Below are 21,307 nucleotides of genomic sequence, written 5' to 3'. Positions count from 1 at the left end.
ACATTATTCCCTTCCAGATGTCTATTCAGCTGTGTAGATGCTATTAGATAAGCTACCCTGTCTAAACTGGGAAAACAAAACTATAGCAATCCTGGTATCCAGCAATCTGAAACTGAAACTATATTTCCTCGGAAAGGTGTCTTTATTCTATTTTTATTTTGATATCAATTTTTCATAAAGAAGTTCTTACCTTTACTAATATATTTTCTGGTTTTACATCTCTGTGAAATATTCCATTTCTGCATTCAATATAAAAGGAGGAAGAGAATTAATTGTACCTCACTGATTCAAATTCTTCCACACGGTATTTTCAAAAGAATGCTAATACACGTTTTATGGATCTGTGGCCTGCGCCGTCTCCGAGCGTGTACCTGTGCATGTGATCGAGGGATTTACATAACTGGTACATGTAGAGCCTAATCGTCTTTTCTGATAAGGGTTGTCTTCTCCCTGTGCAGTCAAGAGAGCAGGGAAATACGGTTACAAACGGCAGAGATTCCTTTCTGTAAATCAGAAATGTAATCAATGTTTATTTCATACTGTGTGAAAATACAACTTCCTCCATGAAAAATAATCTGAAGTAGTCTTAGGAAATAAGGAGTATACCTATAAAATGTACCATTTAAAACTCTGCATACTGGCATGATTTCATTTAAAATCACATAGCGTATGCATTTTTAAATAGACTTTATTTTCTAGAACTGTTTTAGACATACAGAAAGTACAGAGAGTTCTCATATACCCCACCACCTCCACTTCACACAGTTTCTCCTGTTACTAACAGCTTGCGTTCCTGTGGTACACTTGTTACAGCTGAGAAACAAATATCGGTGGATTATTAAGTGCAGTCCATAGTTTCCGTGAGTTTCACTCTTTGTGTTGTCGTATGGTTACTCACCTGGCCAGCGTCAGGCTATCACACAGAATAGCTGCACTGGCCGTGCTCTGACCTGTTCATCCCTGCCGCCTCCCTCTGAACCCCTGGCAACCACTGACTTTTCACTGCCCCTATAGGTTTGTCTTTTCCATAATGTCACAGAACATATGTATCTCCATCCCAGTGACAGCTGCACTGAGCAGCAGTCACAGCAGTACCACAGTCTGACCATCTTAACCTGAGCTGCAGGGGTGGCCTTCCAGGCCTCTCTCCTTCAGAGCACCGATTATGAATAATTCAGCAGGCACTTGTAAATCCAGCATTTTCATAGGCTCCCTGACAACATGGAGATTTCCATTTAAGGTGGGGTAGATGGCAGTTCAACAGAAGGACATTTTTCAGTCCATGAAGACCAATATGGACTCCTTCAGCTGTGATGGCCGCACCATCTTCTCTCACTGGTGCACGCACAGACTTACCATGTTTACGCAGCAGTCCGTGCAGCCAGAGCCATGCTGATCCTGGCACCAGTCCACACACCATACCAGCCAGGCCTTCTTTCCTTCCTGTAGCTCGTTTTCTTTTTTTTAAAACAGCTTTACTGGGATATAATTCACAGACCATACAACTCACCCATTTAAAGTGTACAATTCAATGCTTTTTAGTATACGCACAGATATGTGGGACCATTGCCACAGTCAATTTTAGAACATTTTTATCATCCCCAAAAGAAACCTGGTACGTTTAGCTATCACACGCCATTCCCACACCCCACTTCCCCACTCCCCCATCCCTAAGCAACCACTAATCTACTTTCTGTCCCTATGCCCATTACTCATTGCCAATGAGTTGATTCTAACTCATAGCAACACTATAGAACAGAGTAGGACTGCCCCATAGGATTTCCAAGGCTGTAAATCTTCACGGAAGCAGACAGCCACATCTTTCCCCCATAGAGTGGCCGGTGAATTCAAAACCACTCACCTTTTGGTTAGCAGCTAAGCACTTAACCACTGCGCCACCAGGACGCCTTTTCTGTCTCTATAGATTTGCCTGTTCTGGACGCCACATACAAATGGAATCATATAGGATGTGGTCTTTCATGACTGGTTTCTTTCACTTAGCATGACCTGTTCAAAGTTCATCCATGTTGTAGCCTACATCAGTACTTTGTTCCTTTTTATGGCTACATAGTATTCCATTGTATGGATATACCACATTGGTTTTTCCACTCATCAGTTGGACATTTGGGTTGCTTCCACATTTTGACTACTATGAATAAAGTTGCTATAAACATTTCTGTTTTTATGTGAACATATATTTTCATTTCTTTGGGGTAGACATCTAGGAGTGGAATTGCTGGGTCACATGGTATCTCTAAGTTTATGCTTTGGAAGTATTGCTAGACTGCCTTCCAAAGCAGTCATACCATTTTACTCACCCACTAGCAATATGTGAGGGTTTCTGCTTCTCCACATCCTCGATGGCACTTCTTATTATCTGATATTGATGACAGTCATCCTAGTGCTTGTGACGGAAACCCTGGTGGCATAGTGGTTAGGTGCTATGGCTGCTAACCAAAAGGTCGGTGGTTTGAATCCACCATGCACTCCTTGGAAACCCTATGGGGTAGTTCTACTCTGTCCTATAGGGTTGCTATGCGTCGGAATCAACTTGACGGCAGCTGGTTTGGTTTTTGGTTTTTAGTACTTGGGACAATGGTAACTCATTGTGGTTCTGATTTGTATTTCCCTGATGACTAATTACATTGAGTATCTTTTCATGTGCTTATTGCCATTTGTATGTCTTCTTTGAAGAAATACCAATTCAGATATTTTGCTCATTTTTAAATTGTATCACCTGTATTTTGATTACTGAGTTGTAAGAGTTCTTTATATACTCTACATACAAGTTTATTATCAGATACATGATTGGTTGTTGTTGCTGTTAGGTACTGTCAAGTTGGTTCCAACTCTTGGTGACACTGCCCAGTCTTGCGCCATCCCCACAATCATTCCTATGTCTGAGCCCACTGCTGCAGCCACTGTGGCAATCCATCTCATGACAGTCTTCCTCTTTTTCGTTGACCCTCTGTATGATTTTGGCACCCTGGTGGTGCAGTGGTGAAGAGCTCAGCTGCAAACCAAAATGTTGACAGTTGGAATCCACCAGCCGTTCCCTGGAAACCCTATGTGGCAGTTCTACTCTGTCCTATAGGGTCGCCGTGAGTCGGAATTGGCTCCACAGCAACAGGTTTGGTTTGGCTTTGGTTTCTATACGATTTATGAATATTTTTCTCCATTCTATGAGTTGTCTTTTCACTCTTAGTAAGTGTCCTTTGAGTCACAAAAGTGCTTAATTTTGATTAAGTTCAATTTATCTATATTTCCTTTTGTTGCTTGTGCTTTTGGTGTCATATCTAAGAATCCATTGCTATGTCTTATAACCCATTGCCGTCGAGTCGATTCCGACTCGTAGCGACCCTATAGGACAGAGTAGAACTGCCGGATAGAGTTTCCAAGGAGCGCCTAGCGGATTTGAACTGCGGACCTCTTGGTTAGCAGCCGTAGCACTTAACCACTACGCCGTCAGGGTTTCCGCTATATCTTATATATAGAAATATATACACAAGCATACAGCAACCCACTGCTATACGCTTATGTATGCTTCTAGGAGTTTTATAGTCTTAGCTCTTGCACTTATGTCTTTGATCCATCTTGAGTTAATTTTTGTATATGGTATAAGAACCCAACTTCATTCTTTTGCATGTAGATATCCAAGCTGTCCGAGCACCACTTATTAAAAAGATTATTCTTTCCCCACTGAGTGGTCTTGGCACTCCTGTTGCAAATAAGTGGACTGAAGATACACAGGTTTATATCTGGACTCTTCTACTTGACTGGTATCTATATGTCATTATGCCAGTACCATATGGTCTTATTATTGCTTTGTAGTGAGTTTGGAAATTGGCAAGTGTGAGTCCTCTAACTTTGTTCTTTTTTCAAGATTGCTTTGGTTACTTGGGGTCCATTTGCTATTCCATATAAATTTTAGAATCAGCTTGTCAATTTTTACAAAGAAGCCAGCTAGGATACTACTAGGAATTGTGTTGAATTTGTGATCAATTTGGGGAATATTGCCATCTTAACAATATTAGGTCTTCTCATCCAAGAATATGGGATGTTTTTCCATTTATTTAGATCTTCAATTTCTTTCAATAATGTTTTGTAGTTTTCAGTGTTTCTAAGTTTGGCATTTCTTTTGATAAATTCATTTCTAAGTATTTTATTCTTTTTGAGGCTATTATAAATGGAATTGCTTTGTTAATTTCATCTTCAGATTGTTTACTCCAAGTGTACACAAAGACAACTGATGGTGCCCAGCTGCCATTATTGAACATTTTGATCATAGATACTACAGAAGAATCCCGATCAAAAGGGGAAAAATGCAGAACAGAATTTCAAATTCTCATGAACTCCAGACTTTCTGGAGCCAGGGAGGCTGGATGAACCCCCAAAACTACTGCCCTGAGATAATCTTTAAAACTTAAACCAAAAATATCCCCTGAGGTCTTCTTAAAACTGAACAATAGTTTAGCTTAACTAGTAAAAAAAAATGTTTGCCCTGAGCATTACGCTCTTTTAGGAACTATGTATATGGGATCAAATTGACAACAGCAACTTTAAAGATTACATAGGAAGCTTAAGGGGTAATGAGTTTATGTTAATGGGGGAGGAACTCAGAAAAGGAGGGTGAGAATGGCTGCACAACTCAAAGAATGTAATCAATGTCACTGAACTGTATATGCAGAAACTGAAGCATTGGTGTATGTTTTACTGGGTATATTCTCAACAACAAAATAAAATTAGTACTTGTGTACTGATGTTGTATCCTGCAACCCTGCTTAACTTGTTTATTAGTTCTAATAGTTTTTTAGTAGATTTCTTAGGATTTTTTCTATATACATAATCTTGTCATCTGTAAAAATAGTTTTATTTCTTCCTTTCTGATCTGGATGCCTTGATTTCTTACCTTTTTTCCCCCCCCAATTGCCCTGATTACAACCTCTAGTATAACGTTGAATATAAGTGGTGAGAGTGGACATTCTTGTCTTGTTCCTGATCTTAACGGGAAAGCACCTAGTCTTTCACCATTATGTATGATGTTAGCTGTGGATTTTTTCTTAGATGCCCTTTGTCAGATTGAGAAAGTCCCCTTCCAGCCCTAGTTTCTTGAGGGTTTTCACCATGAAAGGGTGTTGGATTTTGTCAAATGCTTTTTTCTGCGTCTGCTAAGTGATCATGTGGTTTTTGGTTTTTATTCTACTGATAGGATATATTACCTTACCTTATTTTCAGATGTTAAGCCAACCTTGCATTCCTGGGATAAATTCCATTTGGTCATGGTATATAATGCTTTTTGAACATTGCTGGATTCAGTTTGCTCGTATTTTGTTGAGGATTCCTGCTTCCATATTCATAAGAGGTATTGGTCTGTAGTTTTCCTGGATGTGTTTCTCAGGTTTTGGTATCAGGGTAATACTGTAACACTGAACTCACAGAATGAGTTGTGAAGCGCTTCCTCCTATTTTTTGAAAGAGTTTGTAAAGAACTGGTATTAATTCTTTAAACGTTTGATAAAACTCACCAGTGATGCCACCTGGCATGGGCTTTCCTTTGTGGTAGTTTCTTGATTACTAATTAATATCTTTACTTGCAACAGGTCTAGTCAGATTGTCTTTTCTTCTGGAGTCGGTTTCAGATAGTTTGGTACATCATGCCTTTATTTTTATTCAAATTATTTTCTAATTTCCCTTATGACTTCTTCTCTGATCTATTGGTTATTTAGGAGTGTGTTGTTTAATTTTTTACATATTCATGACTTTCTCAATTTTCTTTCTATTATTTATTTCTAACTTTATTTCATTATGGTCAAAGAACATACTTTGTATTATTTATATCCTTTTAAATTTACTGAGGTTTGTTTTATGGCCTAGCATATGATCTCTCCTGGAGAATGTCTCGAGTGCACTGAAGAAGAATGTATATACTCTCCTGTTTTGGGTAAACTGTTCTATAGATGTCTGTCAGGTCTAGTTTGTTTATAGCGTTGTTCAAGTCTTCTCTTTCCTTGTTGATCTTCTTCCTAGTTTTTCTATCCACTATTAAAAGTGAGGTACTGAAGTCTCCAACTATTATTGTTTATTGTCTATTTCTACCTTCATTTCTGTCAGATTTTGCTTCATGTATTTTGGTGCTCTGTTATTAGGTACACAAATGTCTTGTTATATCTTCCTGATGGGTTGCACTTTTATTATTATAAAGTGTCCCTTTTTTATCTTTTGTAACATTTTTTGTTTAAAAGTCTATTTTGTCTGATACTAGTATAGCCACTCTAGCTTTACTGTGCTTGCTCTTCCCGTGATATATCCTTTCTCTATCCTTTCAAGCTATTCGTATGTTTGACTCTAAAGCATATTACCTGTAGACAGCACGTAGCTGGATCTTGTTTTTGTTTTTTTCAGCCAGACTGACAACCTCTTTAATGTTATTATTGCTATAGCTGGATTTGTGTGCCATTTTTGGTTTTCTGTATGTCTCATGTCATTATTCTTGTTGTTATTCCTCTATTCCTCCTTTACTGGTTTCCTTTGCATTAAGTGATTATTTTCTAATGTAGCATTTTAATTTACTTAATGATTTTTTTTCCACTACGTACTTTTGAGTTATTTCATTAGTGGTTGCTCTAGGGCTTACCATATGCACATTAACTTATCAGAATCAACTTCAGGTTTATATTAATTCTTGTGTGATGTAGAAATGTTCCTCCTATGTAGCTCTATCCCCTCCTCCTCTTTTTGTGAGATTAATTTTAAACATACGACATCTATAAATGTTACAAATCCCACAATACATAGTTATAATTATTACTTTATATAATTGTGTGCCTTTTAAAGAACTCGACAGAGTAAAGGAAACCAAGTATATTTATAGCTTTTGTTATATTAGCCTTCTTAGTTACCATTTCTGGTTCTCTTCATTTGTTCCTGTGGATTCAAGCTACCATCTGGAGTCCCTTCTTTAGCCCAGTACAGATTTGTATGGCTGTCTTTGTATTTATCCTACTTAAGAGTTTGTTGAGCTTCCTGGATGTATAATGTTTTTCAATAAATTTGGGAAGTTTACAGTCATTATTTCTTCAAATATATTTTCCACTCCTTTCTCTCTCCCCTGTCATTCTGGTACTCTCATTACACATATGTTGGTATGCTTAATGGTGTCCCATATTTCTCTAAGGCTTTGTTCATTTTTCTTCCTTCTTTTTTTCTCCCTGTTCTTCAAATTTTATAAACTCTATCAATCTATCTTCAAGCATGCTAATTTTTTCTTCTGCAAGCTCAAATCTGCTGTTGAGCCCCTCTAGTGAATTCTTCATTTCAGTTATTATACTTTTCCACTCCAGAATTCCCATTTGGTTCTGTTTTATAATTTCTATCTTTTCACTGATACTCTGTTTGATTCAACACTGTCGTCATACCTTTATTTCTTTAATCACGGTTTCTTTGAGATCTCTGAACAAATTCATAATGGCTACTTTGAAGTCCTTGTCTGTTAAATCTGACATCTGGTTGCTCTCAAAGGCACTTTGTGTTGCCTGCTTTTTTCCCAGTGCATAGTCATACTTTCCTGCTTTTTTGTATACGTTATAATTTTGGCCGGGGGTGGGGGGGGGAGCCCTGGTGGCACAATGGTTAAGAACTTGGCTGCTAACCAAAAGGTCAGCAGTTTAAATCTACCAGTCACTCTTTGGAAACCCTATGGGGCAGCTCTACTCTGTCCTATAGGGTTGTTATGAGTCGGAATTGACTCGGCAGCAAAAGGTTTATAATTTTTTTTTGTTGAAAATTGGACATTCAGGTAATACACTGTAGCAACTCTGGGTACTGGTCCCTACCCCCTTAGCTTGTTATTGTTATTTGCCTATTTGTTTAGTGAGTGGCTAGATTACCTTAGTGAGGTTTACTTTCCACGCCCACTCCCTTCCTGTGAAGCTTCTGATGCTGCTCCTCAGGAAGCACAGCCTTGTACAGAGGCCCAGTCACCCTGGTGTGACAGTGGTTTGGGCAAGGACCTCTTTGACAGTCTCCTTCTCTGACCACACCCAGATGTTAAGTTCCACTGACTGCTGACTGGTTGTTGTACTGTTTTTAACAACACCCTGGGGCAATCAGGGTCCCACTATTCTAAGTGGCGCTACACCCAAGGCAGACCTCCATCCCATGATCAGGGGCTGGGTGAAAGAAGGAGAACCCACCAGAGTTTTTTTTTTTAAATAATTTTCTCCATTTTCACAGGAGAACAGGTCACACTGTCACACTGGAAGAGGAACTCGTAAAGTTCATCTCTGCAATAGATATGAACTCTTTGAATGCCAAGAAATGTGTCTTATAGGCGCCTCCCTTATCTTCGCAGTACCTTGCTCTCTGCTGTGCATACCAGTAGGTAACTCTGTAAACACTGCATGATCATTCCTTTATTTCATTATTGTCTCATTATTTAGTATTTAACAGTGCTATGCAATATTCTAATTATCTAGAAGACTGGTAATTTAAGTCAAAGGAATTGTTATTCTAGTAACAAAAGATTTAGTGACTGATTCAGCGTTTGGTCAGTCAGCATCAGCATCAACAAGAGCAAATGATAAGTATCTGTTCATCTACAACACTGTGCTGGGACCATGAACAGAGACCCAGGGTGGCCAGAGAGCATAATGGTTAAGGTTCCAGAGTCAGACTTGAGTTTCAATTCTGGCTCTGCCACTTGTTAACAACTACTTTGCATTATTACTTAACCCTTCAAGTCTCAATTTCCTCATCTATAGAACAGGGATGATAATAACAGTGCCACCAACAAAGGGTTTAAAAGGCAGAATGCATGGTGGTTAAGAACATGAACTCTGGACCCTGCCTGAGTTAAAACCCCAGTTCTACCACTTACCAGGTATATAACCCTGGACAAGTTACTTATGTTTTTGTGCCTTATTTTTTTCATCTTTCAAATAGGGGTTGTCTTAGTTATCTAGTGCTGCTATAACAGAAATACCACAAGCATATGGCTTTAACAAACAGACATTTATTCTCTCACAGTCCAGTAGGCTAGAAGTCCAAATTCAGGGGGTCAGCTCCAGGGGAAGGCTTTCTTCTCTCTGTCGACTCTGGATGAAGGTCATTATCATCAATCTTTCCATGGTCTAGGAGCTTCTCTGTGCAGGAACCTTGGGTCCAAAGGACATGCTTTGCTCCCGGTGCTGCTTTCTTGCTGGTATGAGGTTCCCCTGTCTCTTTGCTCACTTCTCTAATTTATATCTCAAAATGGATTGGTTTAAGACACTATCTAATCTTGTAGATCTCATCAATACACCTGCCACTAATCCATCTCATTAACATCATAATGAAAGGATTTATAACACATAGGGAAATCACATCAGATGACAAAATGGTAGACAATCATACGATACTGGGAATCATGACCTAGCCAAGTTGACAGATCATTTTGGGAGACACAATTCAATCCATGACAGGGATAATAACAATAACTACCTGATAGGGTTGTTGTGAGGATAAAATTAGTTAATTCATATAAAGTGCTAAGAATAGTACCTACAGGCAGTTAGGACTCATGAAATGTTAGGAGTCAGTTCTAAGATTTTTTTTTTTTTCATATGTTAACAACTCTGAAATCAGGATACATACAGCAATATTTAGTATCTTACAGTCACTGCCAGCCACTTTTTCCATGTTTTAACATTTCTGACACTAGGATGCCACTTAACCTGGACAGCATCTTAGAGTCAACTCACTGACCTCTTCTGATAACATGTCCAAAGTACATGAGATGAAGTCTCACCATTCTTGCTTCTAAGGAGCACTCTGGCTGTACTTCTAAGACAGATTTGTTTGTTCTTCTGGCAGCCCGTGGTATATTCAATATTCTTTGCCAACACCATAATTTAAAGGCATCAATTCTTCTTTGCTCTTCCTTATTCATTGCCCAGCTTTCACATGCATATGAGGTGACTGAAAACACCATGGCTTGGGTCAGGCACATCTTAGTCCTTAAAGTAACATCTTTGCTTTTTAACACTTTAAAAATTTGTCTTTTGCAGCAGATTGGCCCAAGGAAATACATCATTTGATTTCCTCTGTTTATCTGGAAATGTCCTAATTTTGCCTTCACATCTGAAAGACAGTTTTGCTGGATATATGATTCTTGGCTGGCAGTTTTTTTTCCTTCAATGCTTTATACAAGTCATCCCACTGCCTGCCTGCCTGCATGGTCTCTGCTGAGTAGTCTGAGCTTATTCTTATTGACTCTCCTTTGTAGGTGACTTTTCGTTTATCCCTAGGCGCTCTTAAAATTCTCTCTTTATCTTTGGTTTTGGCAAGTTTGATTATAATATGTCTTGGTGACTTTCTTTTAACATCTACCTTATGTGGAATTCGATGAGCATCTTGGATAGATATCTTCTCATCTTTCACGATATCAAGGAAGTTTTCTGTCAACAAATCTTCAACAATTCTTTCTGTATTTTGTTATCCCTCCCTGTTCTGGTACTCCAATCACTCGCAGGTTATTTCTCTTGATAGAGTCCCACATGATTCTTAGGGTTTCTTCATTTTTTAAAATTCTTTTATCTGATTTTTCTTCAAATATACTGGTGCCAAGTGTTTTATCTTCAATCTCACCAATTCTGCCTTCCACTTGCTCAGTTCTGCTCCTCTGACTTTCTACTGAGTCGTCTAATTCTGTAGTTTTATTGTTAATCTTCTGAATTTCTGATTGCTGACTCTCTATGGATTCTTGCAGCTCATTAAATTTTTCATTATGTTCTTGAATAACCTTTTTAATTTCTTCAACTGCTTTATCTGTGTGTTCTTTGGCTTGTTCTGTGTATTGCCTGATCTCCCTCCTGATGTCTTGAAGAGTTCAGTATATTCGTCTTTTGTATTCTGCATCCGGTAATTCCAGGAAGGCACCTTCATCCAGAAGATCCTTTGTTTTGAGAGACTGTTGAAGCAATCATGGTCTGCTTCTTTATGTGATTTGATACTGACTGTTGTCTCCGTGCCATTTATAGGTTATTGTATTAGTTTATGTTTGCTTACTATATCCTAGCTTCTTGCTTTGTTTTGATATGTCCAAATAGGTTGCTTGAGTGAGCTAGATTATTTTCATCTTCGAAGCTCTAACATCCTGTCATCAGATGGCTAGAGCTGTTGCCAGGTATATGAGCCTAGGCAGTCCTCTTTTCTTGTATGAATTCAGCTCAGGTGTCCAGGTAGTTGGTCATCAGGTGTGTGGTACAGGCTCTGTCCTACAGTCTTAGAGGGGCAGGGGTGATTGGTGTAGGTACCAGTATCTGGCTGCAGCAGGGGGTCATGCTCTAAGCAAGGCAGGGGGCTGAGAATCATCCCGAGTGTCTGTGAGGTAACTGCATCCCTGTTCCCTAAAGTGCACAGGTGGGTGGGTTCTGCAGACGGACCTTGGGCACCCAGTGCTTTTGTCTGTAAGGACTGGGAGGTACCAGTTATCCTTGGACCCCTGTCACAGGTGGCTGGGTGACCTGAGTAGAGCCACCAGTTCTTAGGCCCCTGATGTGGGTAGGTGAGGACCCTGTTTAATAGGCAAAGCAGTGTCAAACAGCAAACACCCGCCTCTCCACCGCACAGCTGAAACAGTTGCAGTCTGCCAGCAAGGGCCTATTCTCCTGAAATAGGCCCACACAGGTCCACGCAGAGGGGAACGGTATTCAAAGTCCACAAGCCATTTCTGCCTGGACAGGAGCCACTTCTGTCCTGAGCTCCCCAGGTTAGTGGAGCTGGCAGATTATCTTTTACCCAATTTTGAATTTATTCCTTCTCCAAGATTGGGAGAATGGCTCAGAGTGCTCATCAGGATCTATCTCAGGCCCAGGCAAATCGACAGCCACTGAAGCCGGCTTCAGGGCTGGGGGCACAGTAAAATATACGCAAGTACTTAGCTTTTGCCAAGAGCGCCATCCTTCTCTGGCTCTGGAGGTGTGAGTAGGCTGTGCAGCTGACTGTTTCTCCCTGAGGAAACTGCGGGCAAACGGCAAACGCTACCACCAGCCTGCCGCAGCTGCTCCCGGGAATGGTGCCTGTGGGTCCCCAGTGATTCAGGTCCAGCAACTCCTCTCCATTTCTGAACCATCTCTCCCTCTCCCTGCTGCTCAGTCCATTTTCTAAATTTGCCTTTCATGTTCAGGGCTCCTCACTTGTCATACATGTAATCATTCCACTTGTTTTTTTCAGGTCTTTGTTGTAAGAGGGTTCACCGGAAGCATCTGACTACTCTGCCATCTTGGCCCCCCCCATCATTTGATTTCTTGACTGCTGCTTCTATGGGTGCTGATTGTGGTTCCAAGTAAAATGAAAGCCTTAACAACTTCAATCTTTTCTTAATTTATCATGATGTTGCTTACTGGTTCAGTTGTGAGGATTTTTGTTTTCTTTATGTTTAGGTGCAATCCATTCTGAAGGCTCTGGTCTTTGATCTTCATCAGTAAGTGCTTCAAGCTCTCTTCACTTTCGGCAAGCAAGACTGTGTCATCTGCATAACACAGGTTGTTAAAGAGTCTTCCTCCAATCCTCATACTGTATTCTTCATATAATCCAGCTTCTTGGATTATTTGCTCAGCATACAGATTGAAAAGGCATGGTGAAAGGATTCAACCCTGACGCACACCTTTCCTGATTCTAAACCACGCAGTATCCCCTTTTTCTGTTCAAATGACTGCCTCTTGGTCTAAGTACAGGTTCCTCATGAGCACAATTAAGTATTCTGGAATTCCTAATTACTAATGCGTACATATTTTAAATCACATATAAAATATATTAATTTTGAAATAAAGCTTTTTCGCCGCTCTCCCACTTCAGAAAAACTTTATTTGAACTCTTCATTTGCATTTGCAACATCAGAGTCTTCAGTGTCACAAGAATAACTTCTCAATCAAACAGATTTCCACAGGGTGTCATCTTCAGTTCAGCCTACACTGTTTGCTATAACATGGCAGTTGTGAAATCAGCTATGATTCTGTCACCACAATTCTATCCCAGCCAGAGGTAGTCACTCACATGACACCGGGGTGGGTGACTTATTTTATTGGTCCCGTAGGCACACTGTGATCTGTAAAATATGATACTCTGTTTTGCTTTTTCAGAGGTATTTACAAGGTTCCCTTGCCCTGATGCCTAATGCTGGCAACCTCGAGATCAGGCCCCCAGGGACACTTGCTAAATGTGGGCCAAATGTCTGACCCCTCCCCTGTGTCATCAGGTTACCTCTACACACAGCCCAGAGCAGTTCTGACAAGGTCATTTCAGGCAAGCTTGCTTTCCTAAACAGTGCTTTATTGTTCAAAATAAATGAATGAGCACCCTGTAATACAAGAGACTTTGAAAGGATTCAGCTATAAGGCGATTCCCTCTCTGAGGAATGACTTTTGAGGGAACTCTGTCTTGCCTTAAGGCCCAGAATAGAATGGTGGGCAAGAGTAGAACCCAGAAGAGGTGTGGCCCTCAGAGTGGGACGGGCCTGCATGCAAAGGGCATGCCTGGGGGCCTGCGGAGAGGGAGGCCTGAGCTGTGGTGGGTACTCTGTAATGACAGCCACCAATCACAGCCACCCTCAGCACCATACTCAGCCTCCTTATACCCATGGCTGTCTTCAGCGCCCCCCTAGCCTCTCACACCCACGGCTGCCTGCAGTGTCCCCCTCGGCCCATTTCACACCCACAGTTGGCCTCAGCACCCCCCTCAGATCCACACACCCACAGCCACCCTCAGCACCCCCCTCAGCCTCTCACACCCACAGCTGCCCTCAGTACCCCCCTCAGCCCCTCCCCACACCCAGAGCTGCCCTCAGCACCTCCCTCGGCCTTTCACACTGACTGCGTGAAGGCCTGTGGCTTCCCTTCTCAGCTCCAGCCATGTTCTGAACAGATGAGACTGCCAGAAAATACCTCCCCAGAGTAACGTCATCTGGGCTACACACTTACATATCTACCCTACACTGACAAATAATTTTGAGAACTGAAACTTAGCATATGTGAACTACGAGCTTTAAAAAGAGGATCTTAGATTAGCTTTCAAATTATTCTACGTACCTTGTATTAGCTCATAAATATTCATGTCCATAAGTTCACAGATTAGTGCAAGAGAACCAGATTTTCTGTCACTGAAGAAAAAAGCAGGGTTTAAAATTTTTTTCTTGCCTTAATCAGAAAATACAATCAAATATTTAATTCATTTCTAAACATTTTCGGTGAACATAAGGCATTCCCACATCAGACAAAGACAGCAGCATAATGATTAAAACAGTGGAGGTTTTGATTTTAAATCAATATTTAAGGTAAAATTAATTTAAAATAATAGTAAAACCCTACTTAAAACAAAAATTCTAAAAGCTTTATTTTTTTAAGAGATGCATTTTGAAAACATAAAACTATCAACAGAAAGGAGAAATTAGGTTGAAGAGTTGGCTAAGCAAAACAATAAAAAAAAATTAATTCATTCTCTGGGTAATTAAATTACTCTTATGTAATTGGGATCAGTATATGATGGTGGTAGTAAGAAGTGAAAACCAGTCAGGGAGAAATGAGAGAAAGAGGAGCCCCACCAAGTGGTGTGACGTCCAGCTTCTCATGAGTTCAAAGGAACCTTCGAGAGTCCTACGGACCTGAGTAGGGGAGCCCGTGTCTCCCCAGGACCCTGCTCTGGGAGCCTTCCAGAGCTGCGGGGTCCTGCTGTCTTTCAGGTTGTTAGGAGACCCCTGTGAGACACGCATGCAGCATCCTTGTCATTACTGTACACAAACTATAGCCCCCTGAGATGAATTCTAAGAATACTGCTGGCCAGAATGTCATATAGCTATGGCCAGACATTTCATTTGGAGTTTTGAAATGTTCAGTCCTTTGATTAAAATCTCCCTGCACTTTAATTTGTCAGAGACCAGACTTCCTTTGCTGGTTTTACAGGCTAGGCTCCCTCAGGAGCTGCAGCAAGGCTTCTACATCAGGGCATCAGGCCGCCCTGGCCCACAGGAAGGAGGCCCCCAGGGCCATGGCCTCTGCAATCCTACTTTGGGTCCAGAGTGCAGTGTGGGCTGTCAGGAGGAGCGTCCTAGAGCCAGGCAGGCACTGCTGGAGAGGCTGGGCTCTGTCTTCTCAGGTGGTAGGTAAGCCTTATGGAAACCATCTTATAACCAGAACAGAAATGAAAACTATACAAATTATAGTAAGAAAGTCTACAGGAGACTGTGCAGACCTGGCGGAGACTGGTGGGGATGAAAAGAGACAATCCTTGAAAAAATCTCCCATCAGTGCTTCCCCTACTAAGTCAGACTCACACTGAAGGCCTTGGGACTCACCAGTCTTCATCCACCAAGACATAACTGAGCACAGGGGAGAAACCAGGTGAGCCACGTGTGTGTTCATGCTACAGAACCACCTAAACCAAGGCACTGATTTCCACATCAGGAATCAGACAAAAATGTAACTTAAAATGAAAAGTATTCCTCTCTGAGCTACAAAGCAAATATTTAAAATGTCCACACGGTTTTCAAAGAGAGCTGGTGGCACAGTGATTAAGGTGCTTGGCTGCTAACCAAAAGGTGGGTGGTTCGAACCCACCAGCTGCTCCTTGGGAGAAAGATGTGGCAGTCTGCTCTCGTAAAGATTACAGCTTGGGAACCCTATGGAGCAGCTCTACTCTGTCCTATATGGTCACGTGAGTCAGAATCAATTCGACGGCAATGGTTTGGGTTTGGCTTGATACCAAGGTTTTCTTTCTTAAAAAGAGATACAATCATTATCATCAAATGCAGATAATCTTTAAAGCCCCACATGTACTTACAAAATAACTTCATGCAACGTAAGGATATTTGGATGTGGGTTCAGGCGCCTCAGTGCTTGTATTTCCCGTAGATTGTTGACTTGCTCAATACTATTTTGTAGGTAAAAATAAATAACTAATTTACGATTTAGGTCACTTTAAGGTTAGGGTTATCAAATCATTATTTATTAGCCATGATCATGATCGAAAAAAATCACACGTTTTTCAAGTAAGTTAATTAGGTTTTATTTCTCCCATTAGAAGTTGAAGTTAAACCTACTGGTTTCCGCATTATCTTATAAAATCAAAGTTCTTACAGCTTTGGACATACATTAAAATGTTTCTCATCTAAGCTCATAAGAGAATACCTTGGTCATTTCTTTTACAATTAACAACTGTACAAACAGATACTAAAATCTCCTGTTGATCAGTTTATGGAAACTAACCACCCAAGCAATGTACATGCCATCTGAAAATACACATTTCAAAGTCCCATGAACAGACCCACCCTCCTTATTTTAATGAAGCTATACATTCTATTTCCTTCACCTGGTGACAGGTGTCCTCTCAGCAGGTGTGCCAGTACCGCAGGCTGCCTGACACTGTTTTCACATCCACAACCACGCCAACTACAAGTGCTGCAGAGGCCACGGCCTGAGGCTGGCTGCTTCTCCACCTAGACAGACTCCTGTCAAGATATGGCCTCCCCTTGGGGTGTGCCAGTGGACTCTCCCCAATGGAATGACTAAATCACCAGGAACCTACATCTTGGAGGCTATGAAAGCAGCTAATTATAGAAATATGCTTCTTTCTTTGAGCTGGAAAAACTCTTTTCTACTGATTTTATTATATATATAGCATTTTGTTTGGTTACTCAGAGAGTAGTTATGCCCAATGATATATTATTGTTGTTTTAAATCAGTCTCGCTAATTAGTCTTTCTCAAGCTAACCAGTAAATGGGAACCTAATATATAAGAAAAGCCTGAATATAGAATGGCCTGAAGATAACACTTTCTGACTAAAAAAAATTAAGATCACTTTTCATTACTTAACCCAATTTTCTCCCTCACAGCCAGGATGATATTCAAAATGTTAACAACTTGCACCCCATGGTCAACAGCCATCAGAAAAGACACAGCCCAGTGCTAAAGCAGGGTACTAATGGCCCTTGCTGATCCAGGCTCTAACCCTTCAGTTGCTGGACAGCAGGGGGATCTGGGGAGCCCTGGGTGAGGGACCAGGCAGTGGGGTAGAGGAGGGCAGGCAGCAAGGGTGCAGCACTCATTTACCAACCAGAATGTGAGTGTTCCCAATGCCAGTAGCCCTCAGGGCCATACGGTGTGTAAGAGACCAGAGCTTGATCTCCTCTACTTCGTACAGGGTCTTCTCATACCCCCTCAGCTTAGTAACTATCCCACCACTTGCTCCTCACCAGCACCCTGGCCCCACAGAATCAGCACCTCCCCTAAACGCCTCTAGAACAGTACTTCCCAAAATATGCCCCACAGGACATGAGTTCTCTGGAAAACAAACACTTTGTGAGGAAACGTCACCTTCAAGAAGCTTGAGAAGTATGCCTACTCCTGCCCCTCTTGGAAAGTCACAATTTAGGGTAGAAGTTAAAGGCACTAAAGTCCTACAAACTGAAGAAAGCAGTTCACCTGTTTAAACCAACACCTCCCCCAAAAGTTTTTGGCCCCAGGTATCCTTTCCTTATATACTATCTATTTACCATCCCACAGAACTAGGGTTCCAGAGAACACACTGCTCCTGACCATCCTCTGAGTGACATGCTAGCAAACAGCCTTTTTTTCCTGGGGACAGGGAAGTGAATAAAGATACTAGTAAAGCACAAAGAAGAAAAAAGTTCACACAAAATATTCCTTTGGGGCATCTACGCAACTAGTTGTAGAGCATTTTTGATCTGCTTCCCAGGGGTCTATCCTGGGCAAAGGCCACAAAGCCTCTTCCTGGGGCCCACACCGTGAGGGGTCCCTGACTCAGGACTACAAGGTGGGAGAACCCTACTGTGCCACCTGGCGCCAGGTTGCCTATCTCCTGTGGCATAGTGCAGGTCAGTGGTTCGCAACTCAGAGAGATTTTGCCCCCCAGGGGACATCTGGCAATGTCTGGAGACATTTTTGTTTGTCACAGTTGGGGAGGGGTGATAGTGGTATCTAGTGGGTAGAGGCCAGGGATGCACAGGACAGCCCCTCATGAGAAAAAATTATCTTGTCCAAAACGTCAGGAGTGCTGAGGTGGAGAAATCCTACTTTAGGTGGAAAGAGCAAGAAACTAATTGGAGTCAGCAGTAGTTCTAATATTTGAACACCCTATCTGAGAAAATTGGTTTTTGGAAGTTGGTAATCAAAGAGCCACGCCACTTAGACAAATACCTACTCTTCTCATCTGCAATGTGAAAACCAGTCATCACAGCCCCAAACCTATTTTGCTTATTGCAGAGAGAACTCCTTTATGCCTCTGCAGGCATTCGCTCAGAAGCAGTGAACTGAGACAGACACCGAGAAAGGTACGTTCATCTGGGTATTGCTAGCCTTTGTTCAAACAGCAGTGCTCAATAAAATTCAAATGAGCTGTCCCTTCTTGTAAAAATCATCAAAGAAAATGATCTCAAAGTATTAGAACCAACCCTTTTCTCTGACTAGGGTTGCTTTGGATTTTGTGGTCAGATGACATTCGGGGCATTTTTTTACTGTCCTGGTGGAAACAGAAAATGTCACAGAGTTGACTATAAAAGAACGTAGGTAGTCGTTGCTTTGGAAAAAACCCAGAGGGTATCTAACATAAATGGAACTTCCCTACAACTGGAAAAAAAATTATAATTACCAGGTCTAAGCATCTATGAAATAAAAAATAAATTTGAAATGCCAAAGCTTCATTTTACTGGAAGAATTATGTTGTTACTGTTAGATGCCGTCGAGTCGGTTCAGACTCACAGCAACCCTATGCACAACAGAACAAAACGTTGCCTGGTCCTGCGCCATCCTTACAATCATTGTTATGCTTGAGCCCATTGCTGCACCCACTGTGTCAATCCACCTCATTGAGGGTCTTCCTCTTTTTCTCTGACCCTCTACTCTACCCAGCATGATGTCCTTCTCCTGGGACTGACCCCTCCTGACAACATGTCCAAAGCACGTAAGATGCAGTCTCACCATCCCTGCTTCTAAGGAGCATTCTGGGTATACTTCTTCCAAGACAGATTTGTTCGTTCTTTTGGCAGTACACGGTATATTCGATATTCTTCGCCAACACCACAATTCAAAGGCGTCAGTTCTTTTTCAGTCTTCCTTATTCATTGTCCAGCTTTCACATGCGTATGATGCAATTGAAAATATCATGGCTTGAGTCAGGCTCATCTTAGTCTTCAAGGCAACATCTTTGCTTTTCAACACTTTAAAGAAAGAGGTCCTTTGCAGCAGATTTGCCCAATGCAATGCATCTTTTGATTTCTTGACTGCTGCTTCCATGAGTGTTGATTGTGGATCCAAGTAAAATGAAATCCTTGACAACTTCAATTTTTTCTCCATTTATCATGATTATAGGGAAGTGTTATAGGGGAAATAAATTTAACTAATCTAATCTACAGAAAGAAAAGTCTTCAATTAAGGTGAAAGAAGAAAGTAACATTTACTAGTACCTAATTCTGGGTGGTTAATGGTCGCTATGAGTCAGAATCAACTCAACAGCAACGGGTTTGGTTTTTTCTTTTAATATATGTCAAGCACTTTTTATAATAAGTCATCATAATAAAATGGAGCCCTGGTGGCACAGTGGTTAAGCACTCTGCTGCTAACCAAAAGGTCAGTGGTTCGAACCCACCAGCTGCTCCATGGGAGAAAGATGTGGCAGTCTGCTTCTGTAAAATTTTACAGCCTTGGAAACCCTATGGGTTAGTTCTGAGTCAGACTCAACATGATGGCAACAGTTTGGCTTTTTTTGGTTTAATATATGCTTAACACTGTATATAATAAGTCTAATAAATGGTTTTTGAATCTGCAAGCACAAATCCTATTCATTTAAAAACTAGACTCGGCCTCAAGAAAATAGGGTAAGATGAGTCCATGAGAAAAAGTAGAGTCAAACAGAAACCAAAATCGTGGGAGAAAGATGTGGCAGTCTGCGTCCACAAAGATTTATAGCCTAGGAAACCTATGGGGTTGCTGAGTCGGAAATGACTCGATGGCAGTGGGTTTGGGTTTTTTTTTCCTTATTTGATTCTTTGCTACCCCGTGGTATGGATGTACCGTAGGACTGTCACCCATTCCACTTTTTCACTTTGTTTACAGCTGTTTACTACTGTGAATGACGGTGTAATAAACACCACGGGGGGAACCTCCCCACAAAGACAATGCCAGGCTCAGATGGTTTCACTGGTGATGATTTCAAACATTTAAGGAAAGAATCCTCATAAACGAACTTTTCCAGAAAATAAAGGAGGAATGAACACGAAGGCCTGCCAAGAATCCTCCCCATACACAAATGAAATTAAAAAAAAAATAATAATGACAACACCGATTCAGTGTATTTTATTAAAAAACTTTTACTTATTATGGATTTTTACAAGAAAACTATGTGTTCTAATCAACACTTTCAAAGTGAAGGGCAAAGAACCTAAACTGTTTCTTGAGTACAGCACATGACACACGCAGTAATGAAGACTACCACCTACTGGCCCTTTCCTGTGTGCCCACCCCTTGACAGCCCCCTCAAGTTCAGCACCCCCTTCCATCCTCACAGGCACCTCCTGAGGAGCAGCCACAGCTCAGGTGGACGGGCACTTTCAACATGTCGGGAAGCTGGCAGTGCTGGATCTGGGATGTGCTTCTCCTCCAGGAAACCCACGCCCTTAAGCAATACCACATTCTCCAGGAAGGACCGGGGGTTCCACAAAGGAACTTCTCTAGATAAATTAAGTACCCCCCTTCAAAGAACTGCCACCTGAAGCATGCTAATCTTTTTATGAAAACCTTTCTGAAATGTGTTCTAGAAATCTCTACACCCTGCAAGCGCACTGTGAATAGTCTAACCTCTCCTTCCTGACTGGTCCCACAGAGGGGTGGGGCAGCACTACTCTGCAGCAGTAACCTCAGGAGCCCCGCAAGTCTGAGGCGATTTATCTAGTGCAGAGCCCCACACTGTCTGCTTTTTCTGTCTTTTCCCTCTTCACTAAGATAACAGCTGGCAGGTCCTTCCACTGTCTGTAAGTGTGTCTTCCCCTGAATCAACTTAGCGGGAGCCTGACAAGGATTCCGGCCCCTCCTGAGGGGCAGATGCATTGCCCCTGCTGCTCTAAGCCCTTTACTGGCTACTTGGGGTTTGGGATGGACTTTTCAGAGGTTTCCGAAGTTTGCTCTTTAGATACAGGGTCATCAGTACACTGGGCATCAAAGTCTCTTACGATTGGTTTACAGGTAAAGATGGAGTGGCAGGAAAAGATAAAGGGAATACAAAATACACAGAGGAAAAGCAGAAAATCCAGTAATTTCAGATTCCT

The 21,307-nt window shown here is 41.4% G+C and overlaps 2 protein-coding genes across 8 annotated transcripts in view; one reads left to right on the top strand and one right to left on the bottom strand.

Annotated features, from left to right (window-relative positions):
- WDR20 (WD repeat domain 20) overlaps positions 1-20,301 on the top strand; it is a 129,901-nt gene extending 109,600 nt beyond the window's left edge. The window contains exons 4-5 of one of the 2 annotated variants that reach the window (XM_049899650.1): positions 18,252-18,319; positions 20,100-20,301. In XM_049899650.1, the coding sequence (XP_049755607.1) occupies positions 18,252-18,302 (51 nt within the window). In that variant the 3' untranslated portion in view covers positions 18,303-18,319; positions 20,100-20,301. Of the gene's footprint in view, positions 1-12,418; positions 12,855-18,251; positions 18,320-20,099 lie in introns of those variants that run through there. The other variant, XM_049899651.1, reaches the window with a different exon arrangement.
- MOK (MOK protein kinase) overlaps positions 1-21,307 on the bottom strand; it is a 61,905-nt gene that overhangs the window by 15,651 nt on the left and 24,947 nt on the right. For 4 of the 6 annotated variants that reach the window (XM_049899664.1, XM_049899662.1, XM_049899663.1 and 1 more), the window contains 4 exons: positions 15,810-15,899; positions 14,063-14,133; positions 372-450; positions 191-239 (listed from right to left, as the gene is read on the bottom strand). In XM_049899664.1, coding sequence (XP_049755621.1) covers positions 191-239; positions 372-450; positions 14,063-14,133; positions 15,810-15,899 — 289 coding nt within the window. The remainder of the gene's footprint in view (positions 1-190; positions 240-371; positions 451-14,062; positions 14,134-15,809; positions 15,900-21,307) is intronic. The other 2 variants (XM_049899666.1, XM_049899667.1) reach the window with 1 other exon arrangement.

The sequence above is a fragment of the Elephas maximus genome, chromosome 10, assembly GCF_024166365.1.
Source record: "Elephas maximus indicus isolate mEleMax1 chromosome 10, mEleMax1 primary haplotype, whole genome shotgun sequence".
In the NCBI taxonomy this organism is placed as follows: domain Eukaryota; kingdom Metazoa; phylum Chordata; class Mammalia; order Proboscidea; family Elephantidae; genus Elephas; species Elephas maximus.
Note: the sequence above shows the minus strand (reverse complement) of the source record. Positions and strands in the feature narration are given on the sequence as shown.